This window comes from Vulpes lagopus, chromosome 11, assembly GCF_018345385.1.
Source record: "Vulpes lagopus strain Blue_001 chromosome 11, ASM1834538v1, whole genome shotgun sequence".
Classification (NCBI taxonomy): domain Eukaryota; kingdom Metazoa; phylum Chordata; class Mammalia; order Carnivora; family Canidae; genus Vulpes; species Vulpes lagopus.
Window position 1 is genome coordinate 10,860,493 of NC_054834.1, and position 21,300 is coordinate 10,881,792.

Genomic DNA, 21,300 nt, shown 5'->3' on the forward strand with positions numbered 1-21,300 from the left:
TAAGAATCATGAAAGACATCAACAGTTTTTAAACTGTTAACCTGCCCTTTCTCCAGTAATTTCCAGGTGTGGTCATCAGGTAGTAGTTTACATTTGCGAGCTTCATTTGCCTTGCCTAGAATAGTTAAAAGCAGAATATCAGCTTTGCAGCTTTGAGAATTTATACGTGAATTTATGATTTCCCTCATATTCAATGGCATTTACAACGTGGCAGTATTTATGAATTTGCAGGAATAAAGCCAGGAGATGTAAGGTTTACAGATTCCCATTAATGCCATATAAAGATTGGATAAACGATGGCTTGGTCAGGGCTGGGTAGAAATCCTTATTTAATTTATAGTTGATAAGGTACTGGTTAGTCAGCCCCAAATTTCTAACTCTTTCCTTTGCCTTTATACTGAATCAGGAAAAGGAATTTTAAAATATTACTTTTGTATAGCTTTTTACTCAATGTATGTCATTATTCTGTCTTTTCATTTTTACTTTTACTATGATTCTCCCTTTCCATGTGTGTCTGTGTCTTCTTCCTCTTGACTTTAAAAATCTTACTTTCCCTACTCTTTCCTCTAGAGGGAGCACGGTAGCCCAGGAACACTCAAGAATTTGGGGAAACAGTTTTATGCTTCACTTGTGTCAAAAATAGAAAAATTCTATGTACCAGAAATTTTATTTTTTTACATTTTACTCAAAATTTCTAGAGATTTCTAGAATCTCTGCTTTCTCATATATAAGAAAATAATAATTTCAGATACTGTTAGAAACTAGTCATAAAGCATTTAAAAATCTGTGAAATTCAAGTTTCGGGGACTCATTATCTTTGACCTTAGCATTACACATCTGCTTGCATTCCAGACACTCCTTGACTTCAGATTTGCCTTTAAATATTTCTTCTCATAGGACTTGTCATTTTTGATAATAATCTAACAGAGCTTCCAGCAGCACTACCCCGTAGAATGTTGTGCAGTGATGAAAATGTGCTGACATGTGGCAATGAAATAGTTGAAGAGTGTCTAGTGAGGAACTGAATCGTTAAATTTAAATGGCCACATATAGCAAATGCCTACTGTCTTAGCTCAGGTGAGCCTGTACACTACAGAGCCTATGTGGCTTGAGACAAGCATGTTCACAAACGTTCAAGAAAAGGGGGGATGGTTTTGTTGGAAACTTCAGAATGGTACTTTAAGGTGTCAGTAAATTTCCAAGTACAAAATTGGTTTATAGATACTCATCCTTATTCATACTGTCTTTTCTCTGAACAGTCTACTTATCCACGTGTATTACATTTTCTTGTTTATCTGTGCACACGTAGTCTCACTCAGCCATAAACTGTCCATCTGTATCTCTAGCACCTCACGTGAATCAGGGCACTCGGTTGGTTTCTCAACAACTTTTTGTTGTAATGGTCCCAGGTCCTCTGAACTTCTTATTTTTTGCTGTTTCCTTTCACTACTTCTCTCATGAGTATCCTGTCTCTGCTCTAGTATCATTCCAGAAGGATAGGGAGGAGTTGGTAAGAAAGTTCCATTGATTTAGGAGCATGACAGTATAGAGATAAGGGAAATCATATTTTTAATCAAAACTAATGAAGATTTTTCTAAGCGTTAGGATTAGATTCAGCTATGAGTCATAAAAATCCCAAAATAATAATGGCTTCAGTAGAGTAGCAGTTTAGTTCTCTGGCACATGGATATCCTGGTGGCATGGCCCTGCTGTTGGCAGCATGCCACACAGTCGGAGACCTGGCTCTTTTCTCTCATTCCCTCACCTTGTATGACCTTTACCTGGTGCTGTAAGATAGTATTATCCACGTTTCCAAGAGCAGATGGGGTGAAAGGACTAAAAATAAGAAAACAAAAGTTGATTCACATTGCTTCTTAGAAAATATTGCCAGAAACTGCTATGTTTCCTCCCTGAGGGGACATCAGTCATACGGCTCTCCCATGGCTGAGGAGGCTTGGACATTGTTGTTTAAATTCTGGGCAATGGGAACCCTGGGTGGCGCAGCGGTTTAGCGCCTGCCTTTGGCCCAGGACGCGATCCTGGAGACCCGGGATCGAATCCCACGTCGGCCTCCCGGTGCATGGAGCCTGCTTCTCCCTCAGCCTGTGTCTCTGCCTCCCTCTCTCTCTCGACTATCATAAATAAATAAATTAATTAATTAATTAATTAATTAATTAATTTTGGGCAGTCACACAACCCACCTAAAATCTTGTTACTGTCACAATGGGTAGAGGATATTGGGGGGCAGCTTGGCTACCCTCTGCCACATAATAGTGTTTCCCCTTCATTGTGACCTTCCAGTCTTCTTACCTCCCCATTTAAATGCTTTGTGTATTTCAGACTCCCCTCATTTCACTGTAATTCTAAAGTAGGATGTTCTTTCCATTTTTATGTTTGGTTCAGAGTCCTCCCCACCCCGCCATGCCCTGAGCCCCCAGCATTGATTTCTATGACCAACATTTTTTCCTCCCTTTTAGCTGTTACTCTCCAACCAGAGACACACACTTAAATATATATTCTACATAGAAATTTTGAGTCAAAAATTAAATGTCCAAACCAGCTCCTTTATTTCCCAAGAAAAGTCATTGAACTGAAAGAGCTGGTGAGCTTCTGCTGTTCTTTTTTCCCCTTTGGTTCTTGTTTTTAAACAACCCAGTGATCTTCCTCCTGAAACCTTTCCTGCCTGCCCATCTATTTAAGAAAATATTTATTGCACACCACAAGTAGCCAGGCACTGTGCGGGGCACAGGGCTTGAGTCATGTGGTCCCGAGGGTGGAGAGTGGGGAGTGAGGACTGCATTACAGGCAGAAGGGCCACAGTGGAGGGATGAGCAGGGTGTGAGAGAGGCGTTTGCTGCCCGAAAAGGCAGGGCAGGTCATGGATATATCATAGGCCACTGAGAAGATTCTCGGCTGTCAGAGCAGAGCACCAAGGTGGAGCGGCTACATAGCTGGGGTGGGAGATGAGGTTTCTTGGTGATTGCATACTCGTCATGCCACACCCAGTTCAAATGCCACCGCTTCTGTGAAGCTTTTTACAAGAGGGCCACACTGGGGCTCATTCCCGTGTCTTAGCACAGGGTCCTCTATTCATGCTACCCCTGGTCATGGGATTGGGTAGTATTGCATCTCTGTGAGCCTCCCTGGAGCCTGTGCTCCCTTGGGTGGCTGCATGCTGCTTCCACATGTTCCCCTCCACCCTTTCTCCTCTGTCATCTATATACTGTCATCTCTGCATCTCCATCCCACCTGACCCTCCAGTGTCCAGCAGAAAGGATGGTAAATGTGTGCCAGTTCATTTGGAATTATTCAGTTATTAATAAAGTCACCCGTGGAATCCCTCGTTTCTTTACTTGATCTTCTCCTTTCTGATCCTTCTTGATGGTCAGATATGTTCCCCCCGCCCCAACTTTTGACGGATCATTGAGCAGAATTTTTTCTTAAACCCTGTGAGCTGGCAATAGAAATATTCGGTCTGTCTTTGTGTATTTACCCATCAGAGCTGTGCTCTGTGGAGTCCTGGAAACATGCAGCGGTGACCAGCAAAGCCTTCCTGGAGCTTACACTCCAGTGGGGGAACAGGGAGCTTGAAGCAGTGACTGGGAATTAGGTGCGGAGCAGTGCTGTGAAGAAATCTAAAAGAGCCTTGAGTGAAAACTTGATGGGAAAGACCTTCTTTAGCACCTGGCTTTCTGCTTTTGCTCATGTAGTGTTCTGAGTTGCCTCATATATGTTGTTGGTTAAATTGTGCTCAGTTCTGCACTTATCTGAGAGGCGAATGAGGGCAATCACCAGCAAAACCTAGGATTTGTGTTTTGTTTGCTTATTCTGTTTTGTTTTTAAAGCAAGGCAATGGAAACATCCTTTTAAACTTGTATGTCTAAGTGAATCTATTAATACTTATTCTTGTCTGGTAGCCCACAGTAATGTTCTTACCTTGCTTTATTTGAAGGCTCTTGAGATCTGTCAACAGAGAAACTTCGTAGAAGAGACCGTTTATCTTCTTAGTAAGTAGCTTTACTTTTTGGTGCCTATAAGCTGAGAAATACTGTGGTAACATCATGTACGTTGTCTAAGAGTGGACATGGATTTTAGACCAAAGTCACACTTTGAGAGCTAGTCTCTATAAAAATTTAATGCATACAAGGACGTCTGGGTGGCTCAGTGGTTGAGCATCTGCCTTTGACTCAGGGCGTGGTCTCAGGGTCCTGGGATTGAGTCCCACATTGGGCTCCCTGCAGGAAGCCTGCTTCTCCCTCTGCCTGTGTCTCTGCTTCTCTCTCTCTCTGCCTCTCATGAATAAATAATAAAATCTTAAAAAAAAAAATAACCTAATGCATACAAAAGGAGACTTCACAGCTCAGTAGAGAAAGAAGCATTATTTAAGAAACGCTATCTAAATAACACCTGAGTATTGCACAATAAGCCTGTATTGGCTCACACCTCAAAAATGAATTGTAGAAGGGTTAATTTGTTCTTTTTTTTTTTTTTTTAATCAGCCTCTTTTACCATCATCTTGGTAGAAAATAATGTTCACTGTCAGTAATCACACCTTGAGTAAATGGAGAAAATGCAATGAATATGAAAGTTTTGGAGAGAGGAAAACTTTTTAGTATCATCTAGCTCTCCATTGTCCCCAGGCCTCTGGCACTGCCTCCATATATCTCAGACTTACTTTCACATTCCTCCAAAATGAGCCGCTTGCATACAAGCAGTGTTGATGCCTGAAGAATTCATAAGGAAGCTCTGTGCAGATATTTGTAGCATAAACGTGGAGTTCAAACTTTAGGTGTTTTTCCAGCATCACTTCCCGGAAAATATGCCAGTGGAGTCATTTTTGTCATAATGTCATATTGTCTTTGTAGACAAGCAAGTAGGGAACTTATAAAAGAAGACAATCTCCTTTTTTAAAATTGTAAAAATTTAAAAATCCTATGCACATTTTAAAAATTAGCCAATTTTAAGTCCTAAAAAATGGGAATAATATTTGAAGGAAAAACAAAATGTTATAGAAGGTATAACAAATTGGATATCATTTTATTCGCAGGCCAGCAGTTATCACTTGATAATGGCTGCTCAGAATGAGAAGGATTCAGTTACTGCCCCTCCTATGAGTAAAGCTTTCTACGTATCCTGTATTAAAAACTCATGGAAACTCCTAAAGCCATTAAAATGCCAGGAGGTCAATAAGCAAAGCATGTAGAGATTTTTGACCAAATAGAAGCATAGTTGATAAATGCTTTCATTTCCCAACTATAAGGGTTATTGGAAGGCTTTCCCCTGAATCTGGATGAGAAGGAAATGAGGTAGCCCTCTGATAGTTGAGTTTGTGTTTGGCACAAAGTGTATCAAATGACCAAATCCAGAGCTACCTAAAGAGACAGATGGCTCCAAGGCTTTTAAAAGTCTGAACTAGGATCCCTGGGTGGCTCAGTGGTTGAGCGCCTGCCTTCAGCTCAGAGTGTGTTCCTGGAGTCCTGGGATCGAGTCCTGCATTGGGCTCCCTGCATGGAGCCTGCTTCTCCCTCTGCTTGTGTCTCTGCCTCTCTGTGTCTCTCACGAATAAATAAATAAAATCTTTAAAAACAAAAAAATAAAAGTCTGAACTATAAGTCTTAACTGTATCTGGGTATGAAGATGTCCAAAAGAAGTATCGATCTGACAGAGGGAAGTAAGAATCTGAGGGACCTGGGTTCAGATTCCAGAGCTGCCAGTTAGTAGCTGTATGATCTTGGCAGGTTACTAATGTTTCTGTATCCTCTTCCATGAAGTAGAAATAATAGTAGAATGTACCTTGTTGGATTATAGTAATTATTAAATGATGTAATTTATGTGAGGCACTTAAATGAGTATACAGCACAAAGGAAACACCCAGTAAATAGAAGGTAATTATTTCCGTATGTTATAAATAGTAAATGCTAATATCACATAAGAAAATACGCTAAAAAATTTAAAAAAAAAAGAAAATATGCTTTTGTCGTAACTTTCAAGGCAGAAGATACATAAACAAGAGATATGTTGATTCTTCAAAAAAGTTTTATTAAAACATCCTAAATGTCGGGTGCCTGGGGGTGGCTCAGTCAGTTGAGCATCTGCCTTTGGCTCAGATCATGATGGATCGACAACTGCATCAGGCTCCCTGCTCAGTGAGGAGTCTACTTCTCCCTCTCCCTCTGCTGCTCCTCCTGCTGTGCTCTATCTCTCTCAAATACATACAGAGAGACAGACATACGTACATACATACAAAAAATATTTTTAATATTAAAAAGCATTATAAATGAAGTATTTCTCACATCTTTGCTAGGCCGAATGGGTAATAGCCGAAGTGCCCTGAAGATGATCATGGAGGAATTACAGGATGTTGATAAAGCAATTGAATTTGCCAAGGAGCAAGATGATGGAGAACTCTGGGAAGATCTGATTTTATATTCCATCGACAAACCACGTAAGCAGAAAAGCCATCTGTGATCAGACCTGTTTTCTCTCAGTACATCCAGTTATGTCTAGAGTAAGAACTATCTCAAGACACATTCGGTGAAAAATATGGTGAAGTATCCATAATAAAAATAGGCTTGGTACATTATAACGATGTCTAGTACTCCTTCTGTGCAGAGAAGCCTGGAGCCTCATCACTCTGCATTACCTGAATGTGTAAGCAAACAGGTGGTTAGCCTGATGTTATTTGTTCACTGTGTCCCAATGAAGCATGTTCCTCCATACTGTACCCGGATTGAATAAATGTGATATGACTTCATTTTTTTTTTTCAGTTTGAATACAGGGGCATTTGTTTTGAAAATATAAAGCCCTAACCAGTCTCTTTTTAGGGCAGCGTTGAACTGTCACTAGACATTGACCATCTTTGGACATCTGTTGCCCTGACAGTACCTAGTCTCTGTCCTGTCCTACCCCACTTCCTCAGTGCAGCACCAGGAGTATGTGTGTGTGCGTGCGTGCACATGTGCAGTGCCTCTGCGTGACTGTCTCCATCAGGTCTCCCAGTTTGGAAAGAAATATACAGGCACCTCTCAGTAACCTGACCCTTTTGTGAAGATCTAGAAATGATTCAGAAACTGGTGGTAGTGATGGTAGTGGTGGTAGTTGGCCCCCTTCCCACCATTTTTTAGTAAGAAGGCTTATCTGTTTCAGGATTTTCAGGTTTTAGAAACTGCTCTTATGCTTGTATTTTCATAAGAGATACAAGAGGATAATGTGATTCAAGTCAAATTCAGATGTAGATGGTCACAGGCACGTGCATCTTTGAGAATGTAGGTCAGCGTGATAAAGTTGTAACTCACAGATGTCCAAGGAAGCAGGGTGAGCGAAATGGAACACATATGACCTGGGCCTGCAGTCTGCCCTGCTGGTGAATTTGGGCTTTTAGCTTGCTAGTTTTGTGGCCTGAATGAATTAGTTAACCACCCCATTTGCTTTGCCTGCAAAAGGGACGAATAACATTTGTACCTTGCAGAATATTGGAGAAAAGCATGTGACCGCTGAGCCGTAGTGTAAATTCTCTAGAAATGTTAATTGTATCCCTTTGCCACTACCGGCTGTGTTCCAGTAATCACCTCTTCTCCATCTCCTTGTAACTCATGGAGCTCCTCCTATACATCATGAAGTAAAAGGAAAGTTAGTTTTTGAGACTTCAGAAATCCAAATGGTTTTAACACTTACCTTAAAAAAAAAGTAATTTTTTATTTGCATCCCTTTTGGCCTAAAACTGCCTTGTGTACCTTGCCAATGTGCTAATTGTTGTGCTGGTATTCTGCAGCATTTATTACTGGCTTGTTGAACAACATTGGCACGCATGTGGACCCAATCCTACTGATTCACCGTATTAAGGAAGGGATGGAGATTCCCAATTTGAGAGATTCCTTGGTGAAGATTCTGCAGGACTACAATTTACAAGTAAGTATCCTTTCTGGGACAAGTCAGCATGGGGAGTGAGCTGAGTTGACTTTGGATTTTTGGATCTAGGGTTATTTTAGATAACAAAGAAATCAGTTGGATAGTTACCTTTTATGTAGGCCCAGGTATTTGGGAAGCTCATGAAGTAGAGAAAATCTCAGCCTTTAAGGAAGCCATCCAATTGTTTAACCATCCCCAAATTTTCTCTCCTTGATGAGCAGGCATTTTTACATTTATGTGGTAGATATGGTATGGTGTTGGGAAGGGTAAGGGGTAGTTAGAGTGGCTGCTAGACCCCTCAAGCCACTTTTAAGTAGAATGAGTATTGTGTCCATTGGGGGAATAAAAAGTTTTTCAAATAATTTGATAGTTTCCTAGAAGCTACTCAGTAATCCATTGCCTGAAACATGTTTAAATACATGATTTTATTTAACTTTTTGTCTGTTTTCTACACTAGCACAACTTTGTTATCTGTAATAAATCAGAATTTGGGATAAAAGCAATGGAACCCATTATTTTCATATAAACAATTAATATGTTAATTTCAAAGCATCCTAATCTTTTCTTTAAAAGAACCCTCACAATTACTATTTTTCAAGGTGCTGGTAGCTTTGTAGAACTTGAAACTGTTTAAGGCACATTTCTTTAACAATTGGGACTGTTCTTTCTCTTCTTCACTTGAAAATTAGTTTTTATTATAATACGGAGGCAAATTGCTTTCCTAGAAACGTAAAGATTTTGCAGGTAGAGCCAGAACATGACATTGTAGGGAGAGAAGTGGTTAGCAGGTTCAGTAGAGGAGCATCGTGATGAGGGCTTGTGGGGCCCCCGGCCACTGTGAGGGTGCAGCGTGGGGTGGGACTCAGGTAAGAGGCAGAGGAACAGGACCAGAAGTTGAGGAAGTTTGGTGGCATTAAGAAGAGAAGGAAGAGATAAAAAGAAATGACAGAGCTGAGGGAATAAGAATGTCAGGCCTGGGAGTGGGATGTTATTACATTAAAATTTCCTTGTGAACTTTTACAGGAAGCAGGGTGAAGGTCGGGGTCATTGGCATGGAATCAGTCCAGGAATTGTGAGGGCAGTGAATCATCCCCACAGGCACCGAGGGACGGGGTGGGAGGGCAGCAGCTGGGCTCCAGCATTCTCCATGAACCAAGAGGCGAGGCACATGAGCACTGGGGCTGTATTGCTGGTAGTTGAGCTTCGAGGAGGAGAGGTTTTCCTGCCTGCAGGATGGAGGAGAACAAGAGCCTTCCTCAGGAGGCTAATGGGGAGTCGGGGTCCTGGGAGAGAGTCTGTTCTGCAGAAAGCTTCAAGATATACAGGTGTTTATTTTACAGAGGAATTGGGAGGTTTGCAGACAGCCCAGGGAAACATTCTGGGAGGGAGGAGAGAGTAGGAGAGGAATGGGTGAATAGACAAGCAGAGCAGCAGGGGGGACCTTGCAATTTGGACAGTGCCCGAGGGCTGCAGGAATGTGGTCCAGGTGGGGAATATGTCACCGTTTCCCAGGTGAGAACCAGGCGTTGGGGAAAGTGGTTTCCATGTTGGACCTAAAGCCCTGTCTCTGAGTATGCCAGGACTTGCATGGAGTTTCAAACCCAGATGTACTGAGAAGTCATTTAGGTGTAGTGTGTCTGAGCATCTCTGCACCAGGGGACGTGACAAAATGATCACTCCTTGTCCTCCTGCTTAGCAGTGCATGAAGCTTAGCCTCAAGCTTAGAGGTTGAAAATATGCCTTATTTTTACCCCAGGCTCTGCAAGGCCTTCAGAAACACCTAATAAATCCCTCTTACAGGGCTCTTAATCCAGAGAACCAAGCTCATCGGCACCATTGGGTTTCACTGCTCATTCATTTTTCATGAATAAATTTGCATAGTTCCGAGTCAACCGGGAATAAAAATAAACTATTAGATGCAAAATGAATTCCGTATAAAAAATCATCCACCAAAACAGTTGTTAAGCCAGTATTTTATCCTCTTTGTTATATTTTTAAATGTACTGAGAGCTTTTCCTTAGGAGGTGTAAGTATGCAGTAAGTATGATGTGTGGAGGAACTAGGAGTGACTTAGCCAGTGGATCCCATAAACCTGACCAGGGAATGGCTTCTGGGACGAGGAGAGGGACCCTTGAGGAAGGTGGCTGAATCTGTAAGAACTGCACCACCATCTCCGCTGTGGCTCAGACATCAAGTTGGAGGGTACAGAGAGAGAATTCACACCTTGGGCTCCTGCTTCTTTCTTACATATGAAGAAAGAGTTTGGAAGTTTTTTCTACGGAAAAGGCTACTATTGCATTAATGACCCTTTTTTTTTTTTTTTTTAAGATTTTATTTATTTATTCATGAAAGACACAGAGAAAGAGGCAGAGGGAGAAGCAGGCTCCATGCAGGAAGCCTGATGTGGGACTCGATCCCGGGGCTCTAGGACTGCTCAACCGCTGAGCCACCCAGGCATCCCCATTAATGACCATTTATTTTCTTTCTCTGGGCCACTTGTTAAGAGATCACCATAAAAATAATTTATAGAGCATTTTGAAGTGTCTAGAAAAGTTTTACATACCTGTTTTTGACACTCTAGTTTCTTTTGTTTGTTCCATAAAAGTATAGTTTATTTGCACACATTCTCACAGAATAAAAATGGCTAGCCCTGTTAATCCCAAAAATTGGGGGGGAGGGGCTAGATGGCGGAAGAGCAGGGTCTCCAAGTCACCTGTCCTCAACAAATTACCTAGAAAACCATCCAATCATCCTGAAAATCTACGAATTCGGCCTGAGATTTAAAGAGAGACCAGCTGGAATGCTCCAGTGAGAAGAGTTCGCGCTTCTATCAAGGTAGGAAGACGGGGAAAAAGAAATAAAGACACAAAAGGCCTCCGAGGGGGAGGGGCCCCGAGGAGCCGGGCTGAGGCCGGGACGAGTGTCCCCAGGAAGGAGAGCCCCGGCCCGGAGGAGCAGGAGCTGCACCAACCTTCCCGGGGGAAAGGCCTCCCGGGGAATTGGAGCAGGATCCCCAAAAAGGCGGGGATGCCCTCGGGCTCCCTGGGACAGTAACAGAGGAACTGCGCCCCAGGAGATGCACCGAGCTCCCTAAGGGCTGCAGCGCAGGCGGGACCCGGAGCAGCTCGGAGGGGCTCGGGTGGCGGCTCCGCGGAGGGGGCTGCGGGGCGGGAGCGCGAATCCAACAGCACAGGCCCCGGAGCACAGGGCGCTGGGACACAGCCCAGGATCCGGCCTCCCCCGGGACAGGCAGAGGCCGGGAGGGCCCAGGACAGCGAGGACGCTCCTGCCCCGAGCTGAGCAGATCAGCGGCCCCGCCCGGGAGCCCCCAGGCCCTGCAGACGGAGAGCCCCGGAGCTACTGCGGGAGCTGACTCCAGGGTCCCAGAGCTGCCCCCGCCACTGTGGCTTCCTCCCGGGGCCTCACGGGGTGAACAACCCCCACCGAGCCCTGCACCAGGCAGGGGCAGAGCAGCTCCCCCAAGTGCTAACACCTGAGAATCAGCACAGCAGGCCCCTCCCCCAGAAGACCAGCGAGACGGACCAGTTCCAAGGGAAGTCAAGGGACTTAAAGTACACAGAATCGGAAGATACTCCCCCGTGTTTTGTTTTGTTTTGTTTTGTTTTGTTTTTGTTTTGTTTTGTGCTTTTTTTTCTCTCTTTCTTCTTGATTTCTGATTGCTTCCCCCACCCCCCCTTTTTTTTCTTTTTTCTCCTTTCTTTTTCTTTCTTTTTCTTCTCTTTCCCCCCCCCCTTTTTTTTTTCTTTCTCTTTTTTCTTTTTCTCTTTTCTTTCCTTCTCTCTCTTTTTCTCCTTTTCCCAATACAACTTGTTTTTGGCCACTCTGCACTGAGCAAAATGACTAGAAGGAAAACCTCACCTCAAAAAAAAGAATCAGAAACAGCCCTCTCTCCCACAGAGTTACAAAATATGGATTACAATTCAATGTCAGAAAGCCAATTCAGAAGCACTATTTTACAGCTACTGGTGGCTCTAGAAAAAACCATAAAGGACTCAAGAGACTTCATGACTGCAGAATTTAGATCCAATCAGGCAGAAATTAAAAATCAATTAAATGAGATGCAATCCAAGCTAGAAGTCCTAACGACGAGGGTTGACGAGGTGGAAGAACGAGTGAGTGACATAGAAGACAAGTTGATGGCAAAGAGGGAAACTGAGGAAAAAAGAGACAGGCAATTAAAAGATCATGAGGATAGATTAAGGGAAATAAATGACAGCCTGAGGAAGAAAAACCTACGTTTAATTGGGGTTCCTGAGGGCGCCGAAAGGGACAGAGGGCCAGAATATGTATTTGAACAAATCCTAGCTGCATTGACTTCGCTGGGCGAAAACTTTCCTAATCTGGGAAGGAAAACAGGCATTCAGATCCAGGAAATAGATCCCCCCCTAAAATCAACAAAAACCATTCAACACCTCGACATTTAATAGTGAAGCTTGCAAATTCCAAAGATAAGGAGAAGATCCTTAAAGCAGCAAGAGAAAAAAAGTCCCTGACTTTTATGGGGAGGAATATAAGGGTAACAGCAGACCTCTCCACAGAGACCTGGCAGGCCAGAAAGGGCTGGCAGGATATATTCAGGGTCCTAAATGAAAAGAACATGCAACCAAGAATACTTTACCCAGCAAGGCTTTCATTCAAAATGGAAGGAGAGATAAAGAGCTTCCAAGACAGGCAGGAACTGAAAGAATATGTAACCTCCAAACCAGCTCTGCAAGAAATTTTAAGGGGGACTCTTAAAATTCCCCTTTAAGAAGAAGTTCAGTGGAACAATCCACAAAAACAAGGACTGAATAGATATGATGACACTAAACTCATATCTATCAATAGTAACTCTGAACGTGAACGGGCTTAATGACCCCATCAAAAGGCACAGGGTTTCAGACTGGATAAAAAAGCAGGACCCATCTATTTGCTGTCTACAAGAGACTCATTTTAGACAGAAGGACACCTACAACCTGAAAATAAAAGGTTGGAGAACCATTTACCATTCAAATGGTCCTCAAAAGAAAGCAGGGGTAGCCATCCTTATATCAGATAAATTAAAATTTACCCCAAAGACTATAGTGAGAGATGAAGAGGGACACTATCTCATACTCAAAGGATCTATCCAACAAGAGGACTTAACAATCCTCAATATATATGCCCCGAATGTGGGAGCTGCCAAATATTTAAACCAATTAATAACCAAACTCAAGAAATACCTTGATAATAATACACTTATACTTGGTGACTTCAATCTAGCTCTTTCTACCCTGGATAGGTCTTCTAAGCACAACATCTCCAAAGAAACGAGAGCTTTAAATGATACACTGGACCAGATGGATTTCACAGATATCTACAGAACTTTACATCCAAACTCAACTGAATACACATTCTTCTCAAGTGCACATGGAACTTTCTCCAGAATAGACCACATACTGGGTCACAAATCGGGTCTGAACCGATACCAAAAGATCGGGATAGTCCCCTGTATATTCTCAGACCATAATGCCTTGAAATTAGAACTTAATCACAACAAGAAGTATGGAAGGACCACAAACACGTGGAGGTTAAGGACCATCCTGCTAAAAGATGAAAAGGTCAACCAGGAAATTAAGGAAGAATTAAAAAGATTCAGGGAAACTAATGAGAATGAAGATACAACTGTTCAAAATCTTTGGGATGCAGCAAAAGCAGTCCTGAGGGGGAAATACATCGCAATACAAGCATCCATTCAAAAACTGGAAAGATCTCAAATTCAAAAGCTCACCTTACACATAAAGGAACTAGAGAAAAAGCAACAAATAGACCCCACCCCCAGCAGAAGAAGAGAGTTAATTAAAATTCGAGCAGAACTCAATGATATCGAGACCAAAAGAACTGTGGAACAGATCAACAGAACCAGGAGTTTGTTCTTTGAAAGAATTAATAAGATAGATAAACCATTAGCGAACCTTATTAAAAAGAAGAGAGAGAAGACTCAAATTAATAAAATCATGAATGAGAAAGGGGACATCACTACCAACACCAAGGAAATACAAACGATTTTAAAAACATATTATGAACAGCTGTACGGCAATAAATTAGGAAATCTAGAAGAAATGGACGCATTCCTGGAAAGCCACAAACTACCAAAACTGGAGCAGCAAAAAATAGAAAACCTGAACAGGCCAATAACCAGGGAGGAAATTGAAGCAGTCATCAAAAACCTCCCAAGACACAAGAGTCCAGGGCCAGGTGGCTTCCCAGGGGAATTCTATCAAACGTTTAAAGAAGAAATCATACCTATTCTACTAAAGCTGTTTGGAAAGATAGATGGAGTACTTCCAAATTCGTTCTATGAGGCCAGCATCACCTTAATTCCGAAACCAGACAAAGACCCCACCAAAAAGGAGAATTACAGACCAATATCCCTGATGAACATGGATGCAAAAATTCTCAACAAGATACTAGCCAATAGGATCCAACAACACATTAAGAAAATTATTCACCATGACCAAGTAGGATTTATCCCTGGGACACAAGGCTGGTTCAACACTCGTAAAACCATCAATGTGATTCATCATATCAGCAAGAGAAAAACCAAGAACCATATGATACTCTCATTAGATGCAGAGAAAGCATTTGACAAAATACAGCATCCATTCCTGATCAAAACCCTTCAGAGTGTTGGGATAGAGGGAACTTTCCTCGACATCTTAAAAGCCATTTACGAGAAGCCCACAGCAAATATCATTCTCAATGGGGAAGCACTGGGAGCCTTTCCCCTAAGATCAGGAACAAGACAGGGATGTCCACTCTCACCACTGCTGTTCAACATAGTTCTGGAAGTCCTCGCCTCAGCAATCAGACAACAAAAAGACATTAAAGGCATTCAAATTGGCAAAGAAGAAGTCAAACTCTCCCTCTTCGCCGATGACATGATACTCTACATAGAAAACCCAAAAGCCTCCACCCCAAGATTGCTAGAACTCATACAGCAATTTGGTAGCGTGGCAGGATACAAAATCAATGCCCAGAAATCAATGGCATTTCTATACACTAACAATGAGACTGAAGAAAGAGAAATTAAGGAGTCAATCCCATTTACAATTGCACCCAAAAGCATAAGATACCTAGGAATAAACCTAACCAAAGAGGTAAAAGATCTATACCCTAAAAACTATAGAACACTTCTGAAAGAAATTGAGGAAGACACAAAGAGATGGAAAAATATTCCATGCTCATGGATTGGCAGAATTAATATTATAAAAATGTCAATGTTACCCAGGGCAATTTATACGTTTAATGCAATCCCTATCAAAATACCATGGACTTTCTTCAGAGAGTTAGAACAAATTATTTTAAGATTTGTGTGGAATCAGAAAAGACCCCGAATAGCCAGGGGAATTTTAAAAATGAAAACCATAGCTGGGGGCATCACAATGCCAGATTTCAGGTTGTACTACAAAGCTGTGGTCATCAAGACAGTGTGGTACTGGCACAAAAACAGACACATAGATCAATGGAACAGAATAGAGAACCCAGAATTGGACCCTGAAATGTACGGTCAATATTCGATAAAGGAGGAAAGAGTATCCATTGGAAGAAAGACAGTCTCTTCAATAAATGGTGCTGGGAAAATTGGACATCCACATGCAGAAGAATGAAACTGGACCACTCTCTTCCACCATACACAAAGATACACTCAAAATGGATGAGAGATCTAAATGTGAGACAAGAGTCCATCAAAATCCTAGAGGAGAACACAGGCAACACCCTTTTTGAACTTGGCCACAGTAACTTCTTGCAAGATACATCCACAAAGGCAAAAGAAACAAAAGCAAAAATGAACTATTGGGACTTCATCAAGATAAGAAGCTTTTGCACAGCAAAGGATACAGTCAACAAAACTAAAAGACAACCTACAGAATGGGAGAAGATATTTGCAAATTACCTATCAGATAAAGGGCTAGTTTCCAAAATCTATAAAGAACTTATTAAACTCAACACCAAAGAAACAAACAATCCAATCATGAAATGGGCAAAAGACATGAAGAGAAATCTCACAGAGGAAGACATGGACATGGCCAACAAGCACATGAGAAAATGCTCTGCATCACTTGCCATCGGGGAAATACAAATCAAAACCACAATGAGATACCACCTCACACCAGTGAGAATGGGGAAAATTAACAAGGCAGGAAACAACAAATGTTGGAGAGGATGCGGAGAAAAGGGAACCCTCTTACACTGTTGGTGGGAATGTGAACTGGTGCAGCCACTCTGGAAAACTGTGTGGAGGTTCCTCAAAGAGTTAAAAATAGACCTGCCCTATGACCCAGCAATTGCACTGTTGGGGATTTACCCCAAAGATGCAGATGCAATGAAACGTTGGGACACCTGCACCCCGATGTTTCTATCAGCAATGGCCACAATAGCCAAACTGTGGAAGGAGCCTCGGTGTCCATCGAAAGATGAATGGATAAAGAAGATGTGGTTTATGTACACAATGGAATATTCCTCAGCAATTAGAAACGACAAATACCCACCATTTGCTTCAACGTGGATGGAACTGGAGGGTATTATGCTGAGTGAAATAAGTCAATCGGAGAAGGACAGTGTATATTCTCATTCATTTGGGGAATATGAATAATAGTGAAAGGGAATATAAAGGAAGGGAAAAGAAATGTTGGGAAATATCAGGAAGGGAGACAGAACATAAAGACTCCTAACTCGGGGAAACGAACTAGGGAGGGTGGAAGGGGAGGAGGGCGGGTGTTGGAGGGGAATGGGTGACGGGCACTGAGGTGGACGCTTGACGGGATGAGCACTGGGTGTTTTTCTATATGTTGGTAAATTGAACACCAATAAAAGTTAATTGAATTGTAAAAAAAAAAAAAAAATCCCAAAAATTGGGGGGAGGGGAATTTTAGAGATTCACGTTTTTTTTGTTTTGTTTAAGATTTTACTTATTTATTCATGAGAGACACAGAGGGAGAGGCAGAGACAGGCAGAGGGAGAAGCAGGCTCCATGCAGGGAGGCTAATGCAGGACTTAATCCCAGATCCCAGGATCAGGACCTGAGCCAAAGACAGGTGCCCAACTGCTGAGCCACCCAGGTTTCTGAGATTCACGAATTTGTAAGAACCTGGAGCCTCCTCTGCTGGGGTGGGGCAGTGGGGAAGGGCCCCGGGGCTCTTGTAAACCTTTCAGCAAACCTGAGGATCTGAGGTCAGGTGTCAGGGAAAGAAAGGGCTTCTTGGGACCTCTTGCTCATCTGCCTTGGGGATATCTCAGCAGCAGATTTACAATCAAGCATGCTGCCCTGGGAAACCTATTTGGGCCACTGAGAATGTGTCCGGGAGCTCACTCACTAGCTAATTGGAAACAGAAGGCAAGAAAAATGGGGAAAAACTTTAAAATGAGTATCTCTCCTTGTTTTAAAATCTTGTTTTCTAAAATGCAACAATTTTCTTCAACTGAAGTTCAGTATGAGGTGTGTTAGAGGTCTGTGATGTCATTAAAACGAAGGAAGACACATCCTCAGCCAGGATTGCAGTGTTGAAGTTCTACAATTTACTTCGTCATACGGTATACGTCATAGATATACGTCATATGTGTTTATACCTTGTTACACTGTTAGTGTAATTACTCAGCAACTGTTAGACGCTTCATGAAGTCAGTGAGATAAAAGTAGCCCTTATCGTCCTTTATAAACTTGAAATGTTTCTAGGCAGGATTTCAAGGACAGATAGCATTTGTTTTGATATGAAATTATTTGCAAAACAGTATGGCATAAATGATATTTCAATGTTGACATTAAGCTAACAACAGTTTCCAAATTATTTTTATGCTGTAAACTTATTTTTATACTTTATATTTTTAAAATATTATTTATAAAGTTAGCATTCATTTTTTTTTTTAATGTTCCTCAAGAATTCCAGCATCTATGTTCTTACTGCCTTTTTTGACTGTCATTTCATCAACAGAGCAGTCACTAGGACCTGTCATCTCTGTTTCCCAGATGGGAAGACTGTCTCAAAATGGTTTTATTTACACTTTGCCAGTGTGGGATGGTGATGAATTGGGCTTGACCCCACATCCTCTGACTGCATCTTGAGTAGACCACCAGTTGTTCCGTGGCGCTCTGGAGATGCATTCATGGTCCTGGCATGTTATGACAACAGACGAGTACACGGGGTTGAACAAGCAGTCTATTTGAAGAGCAGTGGGCACGGTGTTTGCAGAGCTGGAGTCCAGTCCAGTCCTGGCTTTCTCAGCAACAAGACTGGTGACCTTTGGGAGGGCACTTCATCTTCCTGGATCTCAGTTTTCCCATTAGATTAAATGAGTGTTTGTCAAGCGTGGCTCCACATCAGAATTATCTAAATTCTTTAAAAAATTACTTAGTTTCAGGTGCCACACCAGATCTGCTGGATTAGAATCTCTGGGGGAGGACTAGGGGCTCATGTCCTTCAACCATCTTGAGATTTCTTAGGCTCAGCCTGGCACACGTATGTGCATTGACATTTGACCTTGAGGAACCTCAAGATTTGGTAATCTCTAAAGTATCTTCTGTGTCTCACTTTCTTATGCCTTTCTGCTGTGCCACAGTTCTGTATTGTTCCTCATCTCTCTCTACTTTGAGATCCAGAGACAAATTAAGAGGAATTGTGACTTTTTTCTTACCTACCTATTTTGGGACTCAGATGGGTTTCTTTTCATTCACAGTACATAAGCTCTTAATTTCTTCTAAGAGATATTTTTAAATGTATATAGATCCCTGAGATAAACTTTTAAAATGGACTTTTCCCTTTCAGATTGTTTTTTTTTTTTTTTTTGGCCTCATAACAGCTTTTAGGTGACCTAAGTGGCCCGTGACAACCAGCTCTGGCTTCTTTAATCAGTCTGGCATATGTATACTTTGTGCTGTTGTAACTGCAGATAGGATTGTATTTGTAATATTGGTTTTGAACTTCAACATGAGACCTTAGAGCCTTCCTATCTTTTCCTTATTTCTCTGCAGTTCATCATGTTTGACGATAATCCCAACAAAAAGAAAAGCTTTTCAATTAGAATTCAGATCCCATAGCATCATAGCCTATATGCTGGGTGAGGAATGAGGTAAATGGTTTCCCAGGCTACCTCTTGTATCATACTGGGGCTTGTAAACCCAGGTAACTATGTGTCATTTGCAATTCTAATGAGAAGCACTGCAGTATGAACAAGGCAATGTCAGCAAGAAGTTCAACATTCAAAGAATCTTTTAAAATAAAAATTTCAAAAACTCTGTAATTTTTATGGCATTTTTCCCACAGCACCTGTTTCTAATAAGCCATAGTAACTTCACTGATGTACAATTCTTTTATTGTGTTATAAAATATCTATGAGTCCAGTGCTTTTTCCTTTTCATTGGGATGATTATCAATGATGATGAACTACAGAGAAATAAGGAAAAGGACAGAGAATCTAAAGTCTCATGTTGGTTTTCAACAGCTATTTTATAGATACTTAAATTTATGATACAACAAGGTATGCTTATAACAGATTGATTATAGACCCTCCTAGTGGCTATCTTGAAAATAATGAGGATAAAGGTAATGCTGAAAAGCTTTGAACTATGGAGTAAACAGTGTAATAACAAGAAAACATGAGTTGCTGAGAAGAATGTGTGGGAAGAAAAAAATTTTAAAAAGTCCCATAAGAAAAACGAACCTCTGAAAGATAATATTGTACTTGCCTTGCAATGCCCACAAGTACTTTTTAAGATGAAGGCTTGATGCCATTACGAAGTTGAGGAAAGACAAGACCAGTGGTTTACTTACCTTGGTGAAATTCTAATAGGAGATACAGATTCTAATTTGAGATTTAGATTACACAGAAGAATGAAAAATGATATGACAATCTTAATATTTCCAAGAACTGGAAAACACTAGATCAATCTCAAAGGCATTATTAACAAGTCCATTTAAAACACAGACATGAAAGAAAAAAAAAAAAAAAGGTCCTGTAAGAAAAAGTAGAACAATATGAACAGAAAATAAGAATATTCGAAAAGTAACCCAATAGAACTCTTTGAAACTATGTGTGTATTCACTTAAGCTGTCAATTCAGTGCAAGGTCAGTAGCAGATTGGACGCAGCAGAAGGGGAGAATTAACTGGAAGATCTGATGAAATTGTTCAGTATGCAGCACAGAGTAATTAAGAGATAGAAGATACAAGAGTGGCTCACAGAGACATGGAGGTTAGACTGCACATGTCCTCAACCACAGGGCTTGTGGAGAAGAGAATCAGAAGACTAACAGGAAAACCTCTAACAAAGTTGATCAAGAAAATAGAAGATATATATATGTAATATATATATCAGGAACAAACAAGGGGGACATAACTAGAGATGCAGACAAGATTTAAAAAATAAGTAAATGCTACAATTTTGGTATATTTGAACACTCAAATAGTTGTCAAAGAAGATACAAATTACCAACTTTAAAGAGCAAATAGACCTATAGTCATTAAATCAGTAGTCAGAACATAAAGCTACAATAAAAGTATCTCTAGAATCTGGATGTCAGCTCTGGGTTTTTGTTTTGTTTTTAATATTCGCCTTGACTGGGGAAAAGGCCCCTGGGCTACATTCACCCACAACCCATGCTGTCTGGGATTTGAGAGGAGCATGTGTTAGTGTAGATGCCTGGGAATAGCACACTCCAGGTGTATTCCCTGACTCCCCTTCTCAGTGGCATGAATCAAAAACTTGACATCAGGACACCTACAGTTCTAGAGGTGAGAGCGACCTCAGTATGAAGAAAGGCAGTATGCATCTCTGAGAGCAGCATTCACTGTGACTCAGAGCTGGACCGCAGTGACATGGTGATGATGTCATTATGTGAATCTCGTGGCAGTTACAGGTGACTGCATGGAAATCCTGCAGGAAGATCCATCAGGCCAGAAAGGTGGGCCTCAGACGGTGCAATACAGAGCCTCTCTGCCCTTCGGGCCTTGAATGCCTCCCTCTTAGAAAAGCAACAAGTTCTGGTTTAAAAAAAAAAAAAAGGCACCTGGCTTAAGCACACCTCACACAGCCTCTCTTAATTTCTAATAAGACACCTAGGAAAACCCAGGGCAGCCTGGAAACACACTGGGGCCAGCAGAGTGGGGTGGAAGGTAGAGTGGGTTGCCTCTAGGTCTCTTGCTAAAAGCGGGTGGAAAGACTTTGTCTCCATCCCTACTGGGTCTGAAACACAAAGCGTGGGGCCAGCGAAAAACGGCAGCCTGCCCTCTGCGTCCCAACTTCTGAGACTGCTACAGTGTTCCTACCACTCCTAATCCTCCAGGCAGGGATGGAGAAAATACGTAATGAAGCCTACCAAGTAACAGGAAAAATGCATAAAGAAACAAAAAGTACAGT

The 21,300-nt window shown here is 41.7% G+C and overlaps 1 protein-coding gene across 1 annotated transcript in view; it reads left to right on the forward strand.

Annotated features, from left to right (window-relative positions):
* The window catches only part of VPS41 (VPS41 subunit of HOPS complex), a 172,707-nt gene that overhangs the window by 147,435 nt on the left and 3,972 nt on the right, over positions 1-21,300 (forward strand). The window contains exons 23-25 of the mRNA XM_041774307.1: positions 3,953-4,007; positions 6,305-6,445; positions 7,773-7,909. Of these exons, the coding sequence (XP_041630241.1) occupies positions 3,953-4,007; positions 6,305-6,445; positions 7,773-7,909 (333 nt within the window). The remainder of the gene's footprint in view (positions 1-3,952; positions 4,008-6,304; positions 6,446-7,772; positions 7,910-21,300) is intronic.